At 44.3% G+C, this 20,966-nt stretch overlaps 2 protein-coding genes across 2 annotated transcripts; both read right to left on the bottom strand.

Moving 5' to 3' along the window:
- Positions 1-2,383: 2,383 nt before the first annotated feature.
- On the bottom strand, positions 2,384-5,178 carry LOC145864287 (uncharacterized). The gene is made up of 5 exons (XM_082969824.1): positions 5,113-5,178; positions 4,875-4,940; positions 4,625-4,708; positions 4,384-4,498; positions 2,384-4,074 (listed from the first exon to the last, which is right to left on the bottom strand). Exons 1-5 carry the CDS (start codon positions 5,171-5,173, stop codon positions 2,496-2,498), a joined length of 1,905 nt encoding a protein of 634 aa, XP_082825950.1. The 5' UTR covers positions 5,174-5,178; the 3' UTR covers positions 2,384-2,495.
- Positions 5,179-12,774: 7,596 nt separating this feature from the next.
- Positions 12,775-14,390, bottom strand: LOC123733356 (uncharacterized). Its single transcript, XM_082969822.1, has 4 exons — positions 14,325-14,390; positions 14,087-14,152; positions 13,837-13,920; positions 12,775-13,710 (listed from the first exon to the last, which is right to left on the bottom strand). Exons 1-4 carry the CDS (start codon positions 14,383-14,385, stop codon positions 12,824-12,826), a joined length of 1,098 nt encoding a protein of 365 aa, XP_082825948.1. The 5' UTR covers positions 14,386-14,390; the 3' UTR covers positions 12,775-12,823.
- Between the last annotated feature and the right edge of the window lie 6,576 nt (positions 14,391-20,966).

Raw genomic sequence — 20,966 nt, 5'->3', positions numbered from 1 at the left:
ATAACTCTGTAATTTAAATAATATGAATAATACGCAATGAAAGCAATTGTGCTGATTATAGACACTTAATAGAGCTTTTTTAAGTTTCAAAAGATTGCGACCCCCCACCCTTTGCCTCACAATGGTTTGATCCACTGCCAGTTCCTTAGTTGGCAAGGTAACAGAGGGTTCGTATCTACTGTCTGAAAGGCACTCAATGCACGTGACTGACATGAGGTTAATCCAGTCAATCGCGCCATAGCAATGATCTGTTTTATGTTGGCAGGGTTCACACACACACACACACACTAGCTGAATTTGCAGAGCTAGCGCGCAAATATTAACTATTAAGCTAGCTAGTACCTATTCCATTTATGTGGCGTCGTCAAAGATGGAATCTTTGCTATCGTCAATTTATTCCAAGATCAGCAATGTAAGTTAGTGCTTCAAAGTCCCTGTGATAAGGTTAGCGATAAACTGAAGTCCAAACTCAACAGAACTACACTCTCTTCTACCATTGTCTTAAATATATGTAATGGTCTCGTTGCAAAAGCTAAATTGTCTCAAGGGAACTTTTATTTATTTTATTTCACCTTTATTTAACCCGGGTAGCAAAGATTATAGCAAACACCACTGAAACGGAATTTGTGCTCGCTAGCTTTGCAAATTCAGCTATTGTTGGAAGCCAGCCAATTTGAAACAAACGGTTAAAATTACAAAAGGTTGCAGCATATGTTGTGTAAATGGTGAACTCATACAGCTGTCAACTCTTGTCACTGCAATCCGTTTCACATTTGCTAGCTACCTTTTAGATCGAAGCCCATATAGAATGATAGAAGATATGATAGAAGCCCATCTCCTACTGTAAATAACCTACACACTGTGTGTAGCCAGCCAGGTAGAAAAATGGCAGAAAAAAGAAAAAAGACGGACATCAGAGTATTTTTCAGTACACCAAAATGCAAAATAAGAACCCTATAACCTAATATCTCAAAGACTAGTTGATAAAATGTTCATAAGAAAGAAGTGAAATGCTAATGAAAATGTTTCACAATGATGTCATTAGGCAGAGCAGGCAACAGATGGCACACAGACAGGAGAGCTGGGGACAGACTGGCAGAGACAGGGAGTCTCAGGTAAGTTTGTCTTTGTTTGGCAACATTATGAAAGGTTCTCCATTTTTTTGACTTGTAAAATAGGAACATAATTGGAAAATGCCATGGATACCCCCACTCTCGACTGAACTAAGATCTGTTAAAGGCAATGGTATTGCTGTTGTGATTAGTTGTGTAGTTTTGGGTACCGGTAGTTAGGAGTACGGCAAACACCTTATTTCTTTGGTTCCTCAATATACATTTACCATATTACAACGTAGGCTGTGTGTTACAGCACTACTTTTGGTGTCCCCCTCAGGAATTGCTCTTCAGAAAATGTCATGTAATTGTCCCCTCCAAAGTTGATATCAGATTTTCGCCCCTGCTACATAAAATAACCTGGAAGGCCTACCCTGTAGCAAACAAAATATTTGCATAGGCCGTAACGGTTTAACTTGCTTCAAAACAGGCTGAATTCAGGTTGGCATAAGTGAGTAAAGCGGTGCCACAGAAATTGTTTTGAATTAAAGCAGATACCTACCGGTAGCTCAAAAGTTGGAGCCAATTTTGTTGCTGTATTAACTGCATTTAAAGGTTGCGTGTACATGCTCTTTGAATTCATGGCGACTATAAGTACGACGCACACCCCGAGCGTTGATCATGCGGATAGAGAAGGCCTGTATGAACAGACTTCACCTCACGCTTTTCATAGAAATTAACCGGTTAATTTCTCCCATGTAATCGGAGTGGGTGGGAAATCCTGGTAAAACTGTTCCCCCCCATCAAACCCTAGGTTAGAGGCGCTACAAGCAACTCTGGGAGAGCTAGGACCTGATAGCAGCCTGCCAGCTAAAGCAGGTTAGCATTGACTTATTTAACCTGAAAGTTTGGATTGTCACTGGGATATGAAGACCAACCGCCAAAACGATGGGCTAATGAGACGAGAGCTGGTTTCACATGTAAGCATTCACTAATAGGAAACCAAGTCAGTCAGGAGAGAAGACACCCAGCAGAGTAATTTAAATGCAAGTTGACAACCGTGATATTAGTTAGCACTGAAACCCCGATTCTAGCAACATCCTCATATGTACCAACCCCAGACACTGTGTTCCACAACCATCAAGTTAAAATGAACTAGAACCCATTCCACATCATGTGATGCTACTAGCATAAATTGACCAACACTGAGCAAATGTAGCTTAAACACAGGGGTCAAAGTATTAATATATTGCTGAGGCCAAAGCATGGTTATAATGCAAAATAAATGTTGCCAAGTAGGAACCGCCAAAACAATACTGAGGACACAAGTATTACAGTTAATGTTTAATTGAGCCAAAACAAGCAAATGCAGTTACACACACAGACAACCTGGACTAGAGTACCCATGAACTCTTGCATGGACCCCGAGCACCATGTCCCACGTCAGATATCCATGTTTGTGGTCAACGGGGGCTCCGATGAAGCGGTGAACAGTTCCTTAGAGGTAGCGTCGTCAGACGGGCCAGTCGCAGCTTCAGAGGTAGCGTCGTCAGACGGGCCAGTCGCAGCTTCAGAGGTAGCGTCGTCAGACGGGCCAGTCGCAGCTTCAGAGGTAGCGTCGTCAGACGGGCCAGTCGCAGCTTCAGAGGTAGCGTCGTCAGACGGGCCAGTCGCAGCTTCAGAGGTAGCGTCGTCAGACGGGCCAGTCGCAGCTTCAGAGGTAGCGTCGTCAGACGGGCCAGTCGCAGCTTCAGAGGTAGCGTCGTCAGACGGGCCAGTCGCAGCTTCAGAGGTAGCGTCGTCAGACGGGCCAGTCGCAGCTTCAGAGGTAGCGTCGTCAGACGGGCCAGTCGCAGCTTCAGAGGTAGCGTCGTCAGACGGGCCAGTCGCAGCTTCAGAGGTAGCGTCGTCAGACGGGCCAGTCGCAGCTTCAGAGGTAGCGTCGTCAGACGGGCCAGTCGCAGCTTCAGAGGTAGCGTCGTCAGACGGGCCAGTCGCAGCTTCAGAGGTAGCGTCGTCAGACGGGCCAGTCGCAGCTTCAGAGGTAGCGTCGTCAGACGGGCCAGTCGCAGCTTCAGAGGTAGCGTCGTCAGACGGGCCAGTCGCAGCTTCAGAGGTAGCGTCGTCAGACGGGCCAGTCGCAGCTTCAGAGGTAGCGTCGTCAGACGGGCCAGTCGCAGCTTCAGAGGTAGCGTCGTCAGACGGGCCAGTCGCAGCTTCAGAGGTAGCGTCGTCAGACGGGCCAGTCGCAGCTTCAGAGGTAGCGTCGTCAGACGGGCCAGTCGCAGCTTCAGAGGTAGCGTCGTCAGACGGGCCAGTCGCAGCTTCAGAGGTAGCGTCGTCAGACGGGCCAGTCGCAGCTTCAGAGGTAGCGTCGTCAGACGGGCCAGTCGCAGCTTCAGAGGTAGCGTCGTCAGACGGGCCAGTCGCAGCTTCAGAGGTAGCGTCGTCAGACGGGCCAGTCGCAGCTTCAGAGGTAGCGTCGTCAGACGGGCCAGTCGCAGCTTCAGAGGTAGCGTCGTCAGACGGGCCAGTCGCAGCTTCAGAGGTAGCGTCGTCAGACGGGCCAGTCGCAGCTTCAGAGGTAGCGTCGTCAGACGGGCCAGTCGCAGCTTCAGAGGTAGCGTCGTCAGACGGGCCAGTCGCAGCTTCAGAGGTAGCGTCGTCAGACGGGCCAGTCGCAGCTTCAGAGGTAGCGTCGTCAGACGGGCCAGTCGCAGCTTCAGAGGTAGCGTCGTCAGACGGGCCAGTCGCAGCTTCAGAGGTAGCGTCGTCAGACGGGCCAGTCGCAGCTTCAGAGGTAGCGTCGTCAGACGGGCCAGTCGCAGCTTCAGAGGTAGCGTCGTCAGACGGGCCAGTCGCAGCTTCAGAGGTAGCGTCGTCAGACGGGCCAGTCGCAGCTTCAGAGGTAGCGTCGTCAGACGGGCCAGTCGCAGCTTCAGAGGTAGCGTCGTCAGACGGGCCAGTCGCAGCTTCAGAGGTAGCGTCGTCAGACGGGCCAGTCGCAGCTTCAGAGGTAGCGTCGTCAGACGGGCCAGTCGCAGCTCCAGAGGTAGCGTCGTCAGACGGGCCAGTCGCAGCTCCAGAGGTAGCGTCGTCAGACGGGCCAGTCGCAGCTCCAGAGGTAGCGTCGTCAGACGGGCCAGTCGCAGCTCCAGAGGTAGCGTCGTCAGACGGGCCAGTCGCAGCTCCAGAGGTAGCGTCGTCAGACGGGCCAGTCGCAGCTCCAGAGGTAGCGTCGTCAGACGGGCCAGTCGCAGCTCGAGAGGTAGCGTCGTCAGACGGGCCAGTCGCAGCTTCAGAGGTAGCGTCGTCAGACGGGCCAGTCGCAGCGTCGTCAGAGGACATGCGCCTCAGCTTCTCCTCAGAGGACAGGGCATCATTTGCCTGAGAGCTACCATGGTTTGGAGAAGCTTGGGATTCTACTTCGTTAGTCTCTAAATACTCTATAGAAAAAACAAAAGGAACAGTTGGGTATTCTACAGCAACACATCTGTTCCACACGGTCTAGGCCGAATTGCCAGTCGAATGTTGAACCCAACAGTTTTCAAAGTATATGTTTCAGGCCGTACCTTCTCTGTCTTGTTTAGCGTCAGACCCTATGGATCGGAGCAAGGCCAGGGCATGCTCAATGGAGACGTCATTTGATGACAGCTCTGAAAAACGTAGGTTAAGGTACACAAGCAAAATTACCAAATCAAAGGCTTTGACAACGTTATTTAGACTGAGTTACTCTATGGTGTTGAATGAGTGTCAAACACAGCAGCACCATAGACAGTGACAAAGAACATAGCTAGAAGGGTTGTGGAAAGAAACACTTACCTCCAAGTCTCCTCTGCAGAGAGACTTGATCTTGCTTCTGGGACTTTCCAACAGGGTAACAAGAAACTGAGGAGAAAGTGTTGACAGAAGTTGAGTTCACACAAAATAGCTACATATATTAATAATAGATGACCAATGCGGAAGAAACAGACAGTCAAATTTGAATCTCCAACTTATAAAGTTAAGCATATTTCCCAAACAAATCCCTTCAATCCAAATAAAACGTTAGTGAACCAACCTTTGACAACCCCCACAGTCATCACAAAGAGCAGCAATTCTCTCACACCTCCCATGATCATGAGAATAGTCTGTGTTATCAACAGGTAATGTCTTCCCATGGCCTGTATGAGGCTTATATAGGCCACTAATGACCGTTTACCTGACAAACATGACTTAACGATCAATTAACAAGCTTGATTGAGGTGTTACATTCAGATAGAAATAGACCATGTAGAACATATGTTGATTCTTTGGTGGGCAGGCAATCTTTTCTACTCCATATATTGCATTTATATCTGTAATGTTTAACCCTAATGGTCTCAGAATCTTCAAAGATATTAGGGGGAAATAAACACTGTACCCAAATCCACTTTTTACAATGCTCCTGGGAAATGGGTAGGCCTCCACCATACAGTTTTACAGCTGTGATATATTTATTTATTTACATAGATCACATACTTAAATATATATATGTTAGCTGTAGGTAGCTTTGGGATAAAATTCCCATATTGTATTGTTACTAACATAAATCATAATATATCATATTTTCCTCATTTGCTCTGTAGGAGGTTCGTCATATGAAGGACATTCAAGTGGATGTGACCCCTAACCTGACATAATGTAAACGTTATACATTAAGCTCTCTCCCTCAGTGACATGAATTAGTATATTTCATATTCTCAGAACCCAACAGTAGGTTTTAAGGTGTGGCTGCATGTTTGTCGTGGACGCATCGTCACTCTTGATGTTCTTTTTCCAGATTGCAAGTGAAACACCTTTAGATGTGGTAAGTGCCAGTTGGTAACTTTTCCTCACACTTGCTTGTTTAAGGTATGGATGCAACACCCCAGTATGTCTGCAGGGGCTGGTCACTGAGATTTACCATGTTACACATGCTACTAGACTAACCTTCCAAGTAAATATGTTACAAGTCTGAACTGGCCGTCCTTGTCTTTCCTCAACTAATTGAAAGCTCAGGGACAGACATCCTGAACGACTTTGATGTCAGAGCTCCCATCAGCCCTCTACACCTCGCTGTGAGTAAAGCCTACCTGCTCCTGTAGTGGTCTCCATATGACAAATGGCACCCTATTCCCTATTTAGTACACTACTTTTGACCAGATCCTTATAGGCCCTGATCAAAAGTAGTTCACTACATAGGGAATAGGGTGCTATCTGGGAAGCAGGCATGGTGTTGATTTTCCACAGGAAGTTGACTGTCCAGACAGACTCACACACCAAATTCCTATCTATTCCTGATTCGTGTAAAATACATGCATATTCTACACAGTGATGATGAGGATGATTTCCTTATTTTGCCATTTGAGTTAATCAACCTCAGAGGAGAAGTAGAGTGTTTGTTTCTCAATCCCACGCTTGGCAGGGACCTCCGATGTTGATGCTGGGCGGGAGCAAAAATGGGCTCCCGATTGAAAGACTCTGGTCTACTTTAGAGGTCTAGCACTGTATTTCTGTTCAGGCGTACCACTGGTCTACTATAGGACATCGAATATATATCTATTCAGGCGTACCACTGGACTTTGCTTGAGACTGTGTTTGTGTTTCTATTCAGGCGTACCACAGCCACCACCATGCTATGGAGGTCCTGGTTCAGTCTCTGCTGGATCTAGACGTGAGGGACAGCCAGGGGCGCACCCTCTGGACCTGTCTGCCTTAAAAAGTAATGAAGAGAGGTTGGGCCAGTGCTTTGGGGCCAGGGGGTTTTCATAACCAAGTAATGAAGAGATGGAGATTGGATCCAGAGGGTTGGAGACAGGAGGTTGGAGCCAGTGGGTTGGGACCCAGTGTGTCGGGACCCAGTGTGTCAAGTTTGCTGACGACACGAAGGCGATGAGAGGTCAGAGACTTGGCATTGTGGTGCCAGGACAACCTCTCCCTCAATGCCAGTAAGACCAAGGAGCTGATCGTGGTCTAAAGGAGCAAGAGGGGAGAGCACGTCCCCATCCACATCAACAGGGCTGTTCCTTGGCGACCTAACATGGTCCACACACACCCGCACAGTCGTGAAGAGGGCGCGCCAGGAGGCTGAAATATTTGGCATGGGCACTCGCATCCTCAAAAAGTTAAAGGGTCTTGCTCTGACCCTACGCACAATCACTAGACTGTATACAAAGCATATGCACACTCACACACACTACATTCACACTCCCACACACACACACACACACACACACACACACACACACACACACACACACACACACACACACACACACACACACACACACACACACACACACAAACCGACACAACCCAAACACACATGCATCCACATTACACACTCTCACAAACACACAACTTTACACTCATCATTTGCAGCTGCTTCTCTGTTCTTTATTTTGCTATTATTATTATTATTATCAATCCTGATGCCTAGTCACTTTACCCAGCCTTCTTGTACATATCTACTTCAAATACCTCGTACCCCTGCACACTGATCTGGAACCTGTACTCCTTGTATATAGCTTTATTCTTGGGTATTTTATTCCTCGTGTTACAATATATACAGTACCAGTCAAAAGTTTGGACACACCTACTCATTCCAGGGTTTCTTTATTTTTTTTACAATTTTCTACATTGTAGAACATCAAAAGTATGAAATAACACATAAGGAATCCTGAAGTAACCAAAAAAGTGTTAAACAAATCAAAATATATTTTATATTTGAGATTCTTCAAAGTAGCCACCCTTTGCCTTGATGACAGCTTTGCACACTCTTGGCATTCACTCAACCAGCTTCATGAGGTACTCACCTGGAATGCATTTTAATTAACAGGTGTGCCTTGTTCAAAGTTAATTTGTGGAATTTATTTCCTTCTTAGTGCGTTTGAGCCAATCACTTGTTTTGTGACAAGGTAGGGGTGGTATACAGAAGATAGCCCTATTTGGTAAAATACCAAGTCCATATCATGGCAAGAACAGCTCAAATAAGCAAAGAGAAACAAAAGTCTATTATTATTTTAAGACATGAAGTTCAGTCAATCCGGAAAATTTCAAGAGCTTTAAATGTTTCTTCAAGTGCAGTTGCAAAATCCATCAAGCGCTATGTCTCTCATGAGGACCGCCACAGGAAAGGAAGACCCAGAGTTACCTCTGCTGTAAAGTTCAAGTAACAGACACATCTCAACATCAACTGTTCAGAGGAGACTACGTGAATCAGGCCTTCATGGTCAAATTGCTGCAAAGAAACCACTACTAAAGGACACCAATAAGAAGAAGAGACTTGCTTGGGCCAAGAAACACCAGCAATGGACATTAGACCGGTGGAAATCTGTCCTTTTGGAAAAGCAATCCAGGTGAAGCTGGTTGAGAGAATGCCAAGAGTGTGCAAAGGGTGGCTACATTGAAGTCTATATAAATATAAAATAGATTTTGATATGTTTAACACTTTTTTGGTTACTACATGATACCATATGTGTTATTTCATAGTTTTGAGTTCTTCACTACTATTTTACAATGTAGAAAATAGTCAAAATAAAGAAAAACCTTTGAATAAGTAGGTGTGTCCAAACTTTTGATTGGTACTATATATATATATATATATATATATATATATATATATTCTATAGTTTTGTTCTCTACATCGTTGGGGTGGGCTCGTAAGCAAGCATTTCACGGTAAAGAGTTGATTTGAGAGGGAAAGACAAAGAGCGAGGGAGTCCAAATGTATTCTGACCTAGTCTTTAGTATGAATCCATTTTTAATGAGACGAGTACAAAACATTAAAGGAACAGTTGTCTCCATGTCTCGTCCGTACCTGGTAGAGTATTCGGGTGGGGGTCCCGCAAAGTTCATCCCAATGGCTGGGGGAGGAGGGTAGGCCTCATTGGTCATGTAGAGACATATCTTTTCCAGAGAACCTACCAATTTTCCTTCCTGAGGAAATTGCAAGAAATTACCAGGCTTCCCGTTCAAACCGAAAGTGCTATTTAGAAGCATATGTTTTATTTAACCAGGTAAGTTGACTGAGAACAAATTCTCATTTACAGCAATGACCTGGGGAATAGTTACAGGGGATGGGGCAGGTGAATGAGCCAATAGTAAGCTTGGGATGATTAGGTGACCGTGATGGTATGAGGGCCAGATTGGGAATTTAGCCAGGACACCAGGGTTAACACCCCTACTCTAACAATAAGTGCCATGGGATCTTTAGTGACCACAGAGAGTCAGGACACCTGTTTAACATCCCACCCGAAAGACAGCACATGTCCCCAATCACTGCCCTGGGATATTATTTTAGACCAGAGGAAAGAGTGACTCCTACTGGCCCTCCAACACCACTTCCAGCAGCAACTGGTCTCCAATCTAGGGACTGACCAGGACCAACCCTGCTTAGCTTCAGAAGCAAGCCAGCTGTGGGATGCAGGGTGTTAAGCAGCGAATAAAATCCAACATGATTATAACACTCTACATGGAGAAATATACACTAATGGGTTCTTGTATTTGTTGCTATTTAATCAACTCAAAGTCACCACACTATTTCATTGATGTAGCCTAGTTTTAACCGGTCTATGAGGCACTGTTGGCCGACGGGTCAAATATGAGGTTATTACAGTAGCCTACCTTTCACTGAAAGATGCATTTCGGTCCTTTCCTCTCCCCTTACACCTGGCTATCAAGGGAATTTGGGAAGGTTGTGGCTGTTTATACTTCGGTTATTGTGATGATTTTGTCAGAGGAAACAAATCTGAATCTCTGATAATCTAACAGTTACGCTGTAGCGGAGATTCAGCACAATGGATAGCGCCGCAGTTGATCAATTGCACGTGAATCTAAACCCGCAGTTTATCATGTGCCATTCTTCGGCTATATTTACATCAAATCTTCTCAGGCCTACCTATTGCATCTGTTCTCCAGCAATAAAGTACATTATCAAGTTAATATTCATTTAGTCACAGCATAAATTAAACGTGAGCCTACACAATCAAATTAACTTGTCAAGACCCTGCCATTCTTCTCCGTTATTACTTTTATTCAAGACAAAATACCCCCAGTTCTCGCATTATTTTACAGACTTGGTCAGAAAGGGTAACTCATTCTCAAGACCCAGACAAACAAATGTAGAATAACATTCAATACACAAACGTAGGCTACATAACAGGGGCGGAAATCCCAGGGGGGACGGGGGGTACACGACCCCCCCATCCTGGGAAAAATATGATTTGTCCCCCCCAATATATCACTGTAAACATAACTCTGTAATTTAAATAATATGAATAATACGCAATGAAAGCAATTGTGCTGATTATAGACACTTAATAGAGCTTTTTTAAGTTTCAAAAGATTGCGACCCCCCACCCTTTGCCTCACAATGGTTTGATCCACTGCCAGTTCCTTAGTTGGCAAGGTAACAGAGGGTTCGTATCTACTGTCTGAAAGGCACTCAATGCACGTGACTGACATGAGGTTAATCCAGTCAATCGCGCCATAGCAATGATTTGTTTTATGTTGGCAGGGTTCACACACACACACACACACTAGCTGAATTTGCAGAGCTAGCGCGCAAATATTAACTATTAAGCTAGCTAGTACCTATTCCATTTATGTGGCGTCGTCAAAGATGGAATCTTTGCTATCGTCAATTTATTCCAAGATCAGCAATGTAAGTTAGTGCTTCAAAGTCCCTGTGATAAGGTTAGCGATAAACTGAAGTCCAAACTCAACAGAACTACACTCTCTTCTACCATTGTCTTAAATATATGTAATGGTCTCGTTGCAAAAGCTAAATTGTCGCAAGGGAACTTTTATTTATTTTATTTCACCTTTATTTAACCCGGGTAGCAAAGATTATAGCAAACACCACTGAAACGGAATTTGTGCTCGCTAGCTTTGCAAATTCAGCTATTGTTGGAAGCCAGCCAATATGAAACAAACGGTTAAAATTACAAAAGGTTGCAGGATATGTTGTGTAAATGGTGAACTCATACAGCTGTCAACTCTTGTCACTGCAATCCGTTTCACATTTGCTAGCTACCTTTTAGATCGAAGCCCATATAGAATGATAGAAGATATGATAGAAGCCCATCTCCTACTGTAAATAACCTACACACTGTGTGTGTGTGTGTGTGTGTGGCCAGCCAGGTAGAAAAATGGCAGAAAAAAGACGGACATCAGAGTATTTTTCAGTACACCAAAACGCAAAGTAAGAACCCTAGTAGCCTAATATCTCAAAGACTAGTTGATAAAATGTTCATAAGAAAGAAGTGAAATGCTAATGAAAATGTTTCACAATGATGTCATTAGGCAGAGCAGGCAACAGATGGCACACAGACGGCAGAGCTGGGGACAGACTGGCAGAGACAGGGAGTCTCAGGTAAGTTTGTTGAGTCTTTGTTTGGCAACATTATGAAAGGTTCTCCATTTTTTTAAATTGTAAAATAGGAACATAATTGGAAAATGCCATGGATACCCCCACTCTCAACTTACACTGGTGACTGAACTAAGATCTGTTAAAGGCAATGGTATTGCTGTTGTGATTAGTTGTGTAGTTTTGGGTACCGGTAGTTAGGAGTACGGCAAACACCTTATTTCTTTGGTTCCTCAATATACATTTACCATATTACAACGTAGGCTGTGTGTGTTACAGCACTACTTTTGGTGTCCCCCTCAGGAATTGCTCTTCAGAAAATGTCATGTAATTGTCCCCTCCAAAGTTGATATCAGATTTTCGCCCCTGCTACATAAAATAACCTGGAAGGCCTACCCTGTAGCAAACAAAATATTTGCATAGGCCGTAACGGTTTAACTTGCTTCAAAACAGGCTGAATTCAGGTTGGCATGAGTAAAGCGGTGCCACAGAAATTGTTTTGAATTAAAGCAGATACCTACCGGTAGCTCAAAAGTTGGAGCCAATTTTGTTGCTGTATTAACTGCATTTAAAGGTTGCGTGTACATGCTCTTTGAATTCATGGCGACTATAAGTACGACGCACACCCCGAGCGTTGATCATGCGGATAGAGAAGGCCTGTATGAACAGACTTCACCTCACGCTTTTCATAGAAATTAACCGGTTAATTTCTCCCATGTAATCGGAGTGGGTGGGAAATCCTGGTAAAACTGTTCCCCCCCATCAAACCCTAGGTTAGAGGCGCTACAAGCAACTCTGGGAGAGCTAGGACCTGATAGCAGCCTGCCAGCTAAAGCAGGTTAGCATTGACTTATTTAACCTGAAAGTTTGGATTGTCACTGGGATATGAAGACCAACCGCCAAAACGATGGGCTAATGAGACGAGAGCTGGTTTCACATGTAAGCATTCACTAATAGGAAACCAAGTCAGTCAGGAGAGAAGACACCCAGCAGAGTAATTTAAATGCAAGTTGACAACCGTGATATTAGTTAGCACTGAAACCCCGATTCTAGCAACATCCTCATATGTACCAACCCCAGACACTGTGTTCCACAACCATCAAGTTAAAATGAACTAGAACCCATTCCACATCATGTGATGCTACTAGCATAAATTGACCAACACTGAGCAAATGTAGCTTAAACACAGGGGTCAAAGTATTAATATATTGCTGAGGCCAAAGCATGGTTATAATGCAAAATAAATGTTGCCAAGTAGGAACCGCCAAAACAATACTGAGGACACAAGTATTACAGTTAATGTTTAATTGAGCCAAAACAAGCAAATGCAGTTACACACACAGACAACCTGGACTAGAGTACCCATGAACTCTTGCATGGACCCCGAGCACCATGTCCCACGTCAGATATCCATGTTTGTGGTCAACGGGGGCTCCGATGAAGCGGTGAACAGTTCCTTAGAGGTAGCGTCGTCAGACGGGCCAGTCGCAGCTTCAGGGGTAGCGTCGTCAGACGGGCCAGTCGCAGCTTCAGGGGTAGCGTCGTCAGACGGGCCAGTCGCAGCTTCAGGGGTAGCGTCGTCAGACGGGCCAGTCGCAGCTTCAGGGGTAGCGTCGTCAGACGGGCCAGTCGCAGCTTCAGGGGTAGCGTCGTCAGACGGGCCAGTCGCAGCTTCAGGGGTAGCGTCGTCAGACGGGCCAGTCGCAGCTTCAGGGGTAGCGTCGTCAGACGGGCCAGTCGCAGCTTCAGAGGTAGCGTCGTCAGACGGGCCAGTCGCAGCTTCAGAGGTAGCGTCGTCAGACGGGCCAGTCGCAGCTTCAGAGGTAGCGTCGTCAGACGGGCCAGTCGCAGCTTCAGAGGTAGCGTCGTCAGACGGGCCAGTCGCAGCTTCAGAGGTAGCGTCGTCAGACGGGCCAGTCGCAGCTTCAGAGGTAGCGTCGTCAGACGGGCCAGTCGCAGCTTCAGAGGTAGCGTCGTCAGACGGGCCAGTCGCAGCTTCAGAGGTAGCGTCGTCAGACGGGCCAGTCGCAGCTTCAGAGGTAGCGTCGTCAGACGGGCCAGTCGCAGCTTCAGAGGTAGCGTCGTCAGACGGGCCAGTCGCAGCTTCAGAGGTAGCGTCGTCAGACGGGCCAGTCGCAGCTTCAGAGGTAGCGTCGTCAGACGGGCCAGTCGCAGCGTCGTCAGAGGACATGCGCCTCAGCTTCTCCTCAGAGGACAGGGCATCATTTGCCTGAGAGCTACCATGGTTTGGAGAAGCTTGGGATTCTACTTCGTTAGTCTCTAAATACTCTATAGAAAAAACAAAAGGAACAGTTGGGTATTCTACAGCAACACATCTGTTCCACACGGTCTAGGCCGAATTGCCAGTCGAATGTTGAACCCAACAGTTTTCAAAGTATATGTTTCAGGCCGTACCTTCTCTGTCTTGTTTAGCGTCAGACCCTATGGATCGGAGCAAGGCCAGGGCATGCTCAATGGAGACGTCATTTGATGACAGCTCTGAAAAACGTAGGTTAAGGTACACAAGCAAAATTACCAAATCAAAGGCTTTGACAACGTTATTTAGACTGAGTTACTCTATGGTGTTGAATGAGTGTCAAACACAGCAGCACCATAGACAGTGACAAAGAACATAGCTAGAAGGGTTGTGGAAAGAAACACTTACCTCCAAGTCTCCTCTGCAGAGAGACTTGATCTTGCTTCTGGGACTTTCCAACAGGGTAACAAGAAACTGAGGAGAAAGTGTTGACAGAAGTTGAGTTCACACAAAATAGCTACATATATTAATAATAGATGACCAATGCGGAAGAAACAGACAGTCAAATTTGAATCTCCAACTTATAAAGTTAAGCATATTTCCCAAACAAATCCCTTCAATCCAAATAAAACGTTAGTGAACCAACCTTTGACAACCCCCACAGTCATCACAAAGAGCAGCAATTCTCTCACACCTCCCATGATCATGAGAATAGTCTGTGTTATCAACAGGTAATGTCTTCCCATGGCCTGTATGAGGCTTATATAGGCCACTAATGACCGTTTACCTGACAAACATGACTTAACGATCAATTAACAAGCTTGATTGAGGTGTTACATTCAGATAGAAATAGACCATGTAGAACATATGTTGATTCTTTGGTGGGCAGGCAATCTTTTCTACTCCATATATTGCATTTATATCTGTAATGTTTAACCCTAATGGTCTCAGAATCTTCAAAGATATTAGGGGGAAATAAACACTGTACCCAAATCCACTTTTTACAATGCTCCTGGGAAATGGGTAGGCCTCCACCATACAGTTTTACAGCTGTGATATATTTATTTATTTACATAGATCACATACTTAAATATATATATGTTAGCTGTAGGTAGCTTTGGGATAAAATTCCCATATTGTATTGTTACTAACATAAATCATAATATATCATATTTTCCTCATTTGCTCTGTAGGAGGTTCGTCATATGAAGGACATTCAAGTGGATGTGACCCCTAACCTGACATAATGTAAACGTTATACATTAAGCTCTCTCCCTCAGTGACATGAATTAGTATATTTCATATTCTCAGAACCCAACAGTAGGTTTTAAGGTGTGGCTGCATGTTTGTCGTGGACGCATCGTCACTCTTGATGTTCTTTTTCCAGATTGCAAGTGAAACACCTTTAGATGTGGTAAGTGCCAGTTGGTAAGTGCCAGACTCACACACCAAATTCCTATCTATTCCCGATTCGTGTAAAATACATGCATATTCTACACAGTGATGATGAGGATGATTTCCTTATTTTGCCATTTGAGTTAATCAACCTCAGAGGAGAAGTAGAGTGTTTGTTTCTCAATCCCACGCTTGGCAGGGACCTCCGATGTTGATGCTGGGCGGGAGCAAAAATGGGCTCCCGATTGAAAGACTCTGGTCTACTTTAGAGGTCTAGCACTGTATTTCTGTTCAGGCGTACCACTGGTCTACTATAGGACATTGATTATATATCTATTCAGGCGTACCACTGGACTTTGCTTGAGACTGTGTTTGTCTTTCTATTCAGGCGTACCACGGCCACCACCATGCTATGGAGGTCCTGGTTCAGTCTCTGCTGGATCTAGACGTGAGGGACAGCCAGGGGCGCACCCTCTGGACCTGTCTGCCTTAAAAAGTAATGAAGAGAGGTTGGGCCAGTGCTTTGGGGCCAGGGGGTTTTCATAACCAAGTAATGAAGAGATGGAGATTGGATCCAGAGGGTTGGAGACAGGAGGTTGGAGCCAGTGGGTTGGGACCCAGTGTGTCGGGACCCAGTGTGTCAAGTTTGCTGACGACACGAAGGCGATGAGAGGTCAGAGACTTGGCATTGTGGGGCCAGGACAACCTCTCCCTCAATGCCAGTAAGACCAAGGAGCTGATCGTGGTCTACAGGAGCAAGAGGTGAGAGCACGTCCCCATCCACATCAACAGGGCTGTTCCTTGGCGACTTAACATGGTCCACACACACCCGCACAGTCGTGAAGAGGACGCGCCAGGATGCTGAAATATTTGGCATGGGCACTCGCATCCTCAAAAAGTTAAAGGGTCTTGCTCTGACCCTAAGCACAATCACTAGACTGTATACAAAGCATATGCACACTCACACACACTACATTCACACTCCGACACACACACACACACACAAACACACACACAAACCGACACAACCCAAACACACATGCATACACATTACACACACTCACAAACACACACCTTTACACTCATCATTTGTAGCTGCTGCTCTGTTCTTTATTTTGCTATTATTATTATTATTATTATCTATCCTGATGCCTAGTCACTTTACCCTGCCTTCTTGTACATATCTACTTCAAATACCTCGTACCCCTGCACACTGATCTGGAACTGGTACTCCTTGTATATAGCTTTATTCTTGGGTATTTTATTCCTCGTGTTACAATATATAGAGTACCAGTCAAAAGTTTGGACACACCTACTCATTCCAGGGTTTATTTATTTATTTTTTACAATTTTCTACATTGTAGAACATCAAAAGTATGAAATAACACATAAGGAATCCTGAAGTAACCAAAAAAGTGCTAAACAAATCAAAATATATTTGAGATTTGAGATTTTTAAAAGTAGCCACCCTTTGCCTTGATGACAGCTTTGCACACTCTTGGCATTCACTCAACCAGCTTCATGAGGTACTCACCTGGAATGCATTTCAATTAACAGGTGTGCCTTGTTCAAAGTTAATTTGTGGAATTTATTTCCTTCTTAGTGCGTTTGAGCCAATCACTTGTTTTGTGACAAGGTAGGGGTGGTATACAGAAGATAGCCCTATTTGGTAAAATACCAAGTCCATATCATGGCAAGAACAGCTCAAATAAGCAAAGAGAAACAAAAGTCTATTATTATTTTAAGACATGAAGTTCAGTCAATCCGGAAAATTTCAAGAACTTTGAATGTTTCTTCAAGTGCAGTTGCAAAATCCATCAAGCGCTATGTCTCTCATGAGGACCGCCACAGGAAAGGAAGACCCAGAGTTACCTCTGCTGTAAAGTTCAAGTAACAGACACATCTCAACATCAACTGTTCAGAGGAGACTACGTGAATCAGGCCTTCATGGTCAAATTGCTGCAAAGAAACCACTACTAAAGGACACCAATAAGAAGAAGAGACTTGCTTGGGCCAAGAAACACCAGCAATGGACATTAGACCGGTGGAAATCTGTCCTTTTGGAAAAGCAATCCAGGTGAAGCTGGTTGAGAGAATGCAAAGGGTGGCTACATTGAAGAGTCTATATAAATATAAAATAGATTTTGATATGTTTAACACTTTTTTGGTTACTACATGATTCCATATGTGTTATTTCATAGTTTTGAGTTCTTCACTATTATTTTACAATGTAGAAAATAGTCAAAATAAAGAAAAACCTTTGAATAAGTAGGTGTGTCCAAACTTTTGATTGGTACTATATATATATATATATATTCTATAGTTTTGTTCTCTGCATCGTTGGGGTGGGCTCGTAAGCAAGCATTTCACGGTAAAGAGTTGATTTGAGAGGGAAAGACAAAGAGCGAGGGAGTCCAAATGTATTCTGACCTAGTCTTTAGTATGAATCCATTTTTAATGAGACGAGTACAAAACATTAAAGGAACAGTTGTCTCCATGTCTCGTCCGTACCTGGTAGAGTATTCGGATGGGGGTCCCGCAAAGTTCATCCCAATGGCTGGGGGAGGAGGGTAGGCCTCATTGGTCATGTAGAGACATATCTTTTCCAGAGAACCTACCAATTTTCCTTCCTGAGGAAATTGCAAGAAATTACCAGGCTTCCCGTTCAAACCGAAAGTGCTATTTAGAAGCATATGTTTTATTTAACCAGGTAAGTTGACTGAGAACACATTCTCATTTACAGCAATGACCTGGGGAATAGTTACAGGGGATGGGGGGGTGAATGAGCCAATAGTAAGCTTGGGATGATTAGGTGACCGTGATGGTATGAGGGCCAGATTGGGAATTTAGCCAGGACACCAGGGTTAACACCCCTACTCTAACAATAAGTGCCATGGGATCTTTAGTGACCACAGAGAGTCAGGACACCTGTTTAACGTCCCACCCGAAAGACAGCACATGTCCCCAATCACTGCCCTGGGATATTATTTTAGACCAGAGGAAAGAGTGACTCCTACTGGCCCTCCAACACCACTTCCAGCAGCAACTGGTCTCCAATCTAGGGACTGACCAGGACCAACCCTGCTTAGCTTCAGAAGCAAGCCAGCTGTGGGATGCAGGGTGTTAAGCAGCGAATAAAATCCAACATGATTATACCACTCTACATGGAGAAATATACACTAATGGGTTCTTGTATTTGTTGCTATTTAATCAACTCAAAGTCACCACACTATTTCATTGATGTAGCCTAGTTTTAACCGGTCTATGAGGCACTGTTGGCCGACGGGTCAAATATGAGGTTATTACAGTAGCCTACCTTTCACTGAAAGATGCATTTCGGTCCTTTCCTCTCCCCTTACACCTGGCTATCAAGGGAATTTGGGAAGGTTGTGGCTGTTTATACTTCGGTTATTGTGATGATTTTGTCAGAGGAAACAAATCTGAATCTCTGATAATCTAACAGTTACTCTGTAGCGGAGATTCAGCACAATGGATAGCGCCGCAGTTGATCAATTGCACGTGACTCTAAACCCGCAGTTTATCATGTGCCATTCTTCGGCTATATTTACATCAAATCTTCTCAGGCCTACCTATTGCATCTGTTCTCCAGCAATAAAGTACATTATCAAGTTAATATTCATTTAGTCACAGCATAAATTAAACGTGAGCCTACACAATCAAATTAACTTGTCAAGACCCTGCCATTCTTCTCCGTTATTACTTTTATTCAAGACAAAATACCCCCAGTTCTCGCATTATTTTACAGACTTGGTCAGAAAGGGTAACTCATTCTCAAGACCCAGACAAACAAATGTAGAATAACATTCAATACACAAACGTAGGCTACATAACAGGGGCGGAAATCCCAGGGGGGACGGGGGGTACACGACCCCCCCATCCTGGGAAAAATATGATTTGTCCCCCCCAATATATCACTGTAAACATAACTCTGTAATTTAAATAATATGAATAATACGCAATGAAAGCAATTGTGCTGATTATAGACACTTAATAGAGCTTTTTTAAGTTTCAAAAGATTGCGATCCCCCACCCTTTGCCTCACAATGGTTTGATCCACTGCCAGTTCCTTAGTTGGCAAGGTAACAGAGGGTTCGTATCTACTGTCTGAAAGGCACTCAATGCACGTGACTGACATGAGGTTAATCCAGTCAATCGCGCCATAGCAATGATTTGTTTTATGTTGGCAGGGTTCACACACACACACACACTAGCTGAATTTGCAGAGCTAGCGCGCAAATATTAACTATTAAGCTAGCTAGTACCTATTCCATTTATGTGGCATCATCAAAGATGGAATCTTTGCTATCGTCAATTTATTCCAAGATCAGCAATGTAAGTTAGTGCTTCAAAGTCCCTGTGATAAGGTTAGCGATAAACTGAAGTCCAAACTGAACAGAACTACACTCTCTTCTACCATTGTCTTAAATATATGTAATGGTCTCGTTGCAAAAGCTAAATTGTCTCAAGGGAACTTTTATTTATTTTATTTCACCTTTATTTAACCCGGGTAGCAAAGATTATAGCAAACACCACTGAAACGGAATTTGTGCTCGCTAGCTTTGCAAATTCAGCTATTGTTGGAAGCCAGCCAATTTGAAACAAACGGTTAAAATTACAAAAGGTTGCAGCATATGTTGTGTAAATGGTGAACTCATACAGCTGTCAACTCTTGTCACTGCAATCCGTTTCACATTTGCTAGCTACCTTTTAGATCGAAGCCCATATAGAATGATAGAAGATATGATAGAAGCCCATCTCCTACTGTAAATAACCTACACACTGTGTGTGTGTGTGTGTGGCCAGCCAGGTAGAAAAATGGAAGAAAAAAGACGGACATCAGAGTATTTTTCAGTACACCAAAACGCAAAGTAAGAACCCTAGTAGCCTAATATCTCAAAGACTAGTTGATAAAATGTTCATAAGAAAGAAGTGAAATGCTAATGAAAATGTTTCACAATGATGTCATTAGGCAGAGCAGGCAACAGATGGCACACAGACGGCAGAGCTGGGGACAGACTGGCAGAGACAGGGAGTCTCAGGTAAGTTTGTTGAGTCTTTGTTTGGCAACATTATGAAAGGTTCTCCATTTTTTTGACTTGTAAAATAGGAACATAATTGGAAAATGCCATGGATACCCCCACTCTCAACTTACACTGGTGACTGAACTAAGATCTGTTAAAGGCAATGGTATTGCTGTTGTGATTAGTTGTGTAGTTTTGGGTACCGGTAGTTAGGAGTACGGCAAACACCTTATTTCTTTGGTTCCTCAATATACATTTACCATATTACAACGTAGGCTGTGTGTTACAGCACTACTTTTGGTGTCCCCCTCAGGAATTGCTCTTCAGAAAATGTCATGTAATTGTCCCCTCCAAAGTTGATATCAGATTTTCGCCCCTGCTACATAAAATAACCTGGAAGGCCTACCCTGTAGCAAACAAAATATTTGCATAGGCCGTAACGGTTTAACTTGCTTCAAAACAGGCTGAATTCAGGTTGGCATAAGTAAGTAAAGCGGTGCCACAGAAATTGTTTTGAATTAAAGCAGATACCTACCGGTAGCTCAAAAGTTGGAGCCAATTTTGTTGCTGTATTAACTGCATTTAAAGGTTGCGTGTACATGCTCTTTGAATTCATGGCGACTATAAGTACGACGCACACCGAGCGTTGATCATGCGGATAGAGAAGGCCTGTATGAACAGACTTCACCTCACGCTTTTCATAGAAATTAACCGGTTAATTTCTCCCATGTAATCGGAGTGGGTGGGAAATCCTGGTAAAACTGTTCTCCCCCATCAAACCCTAGGTTAGAGGCGCTACAAGCAACTCTGGGAGAGCTAGGACCTGATAGCAGCCTGCCAGCTAAAGCAGG

Source organism: Salmo salar, chromosome 02 (genome assembly GCF_965601325.2).
Source record: "Salmo salar chromosome 02, fSalSal1, whole genome shotgun sequence".
Taxonomy (NCBI): domain Eukaryota; kingdom Metazoa; phylum Chordata; class Actinopteri; order Salmoniformes; family Salmonidae; genus Salmo; species Salmo salar.
This window is presented reverse-complemented; position numbering and strand designations above follow the sequence as displayed.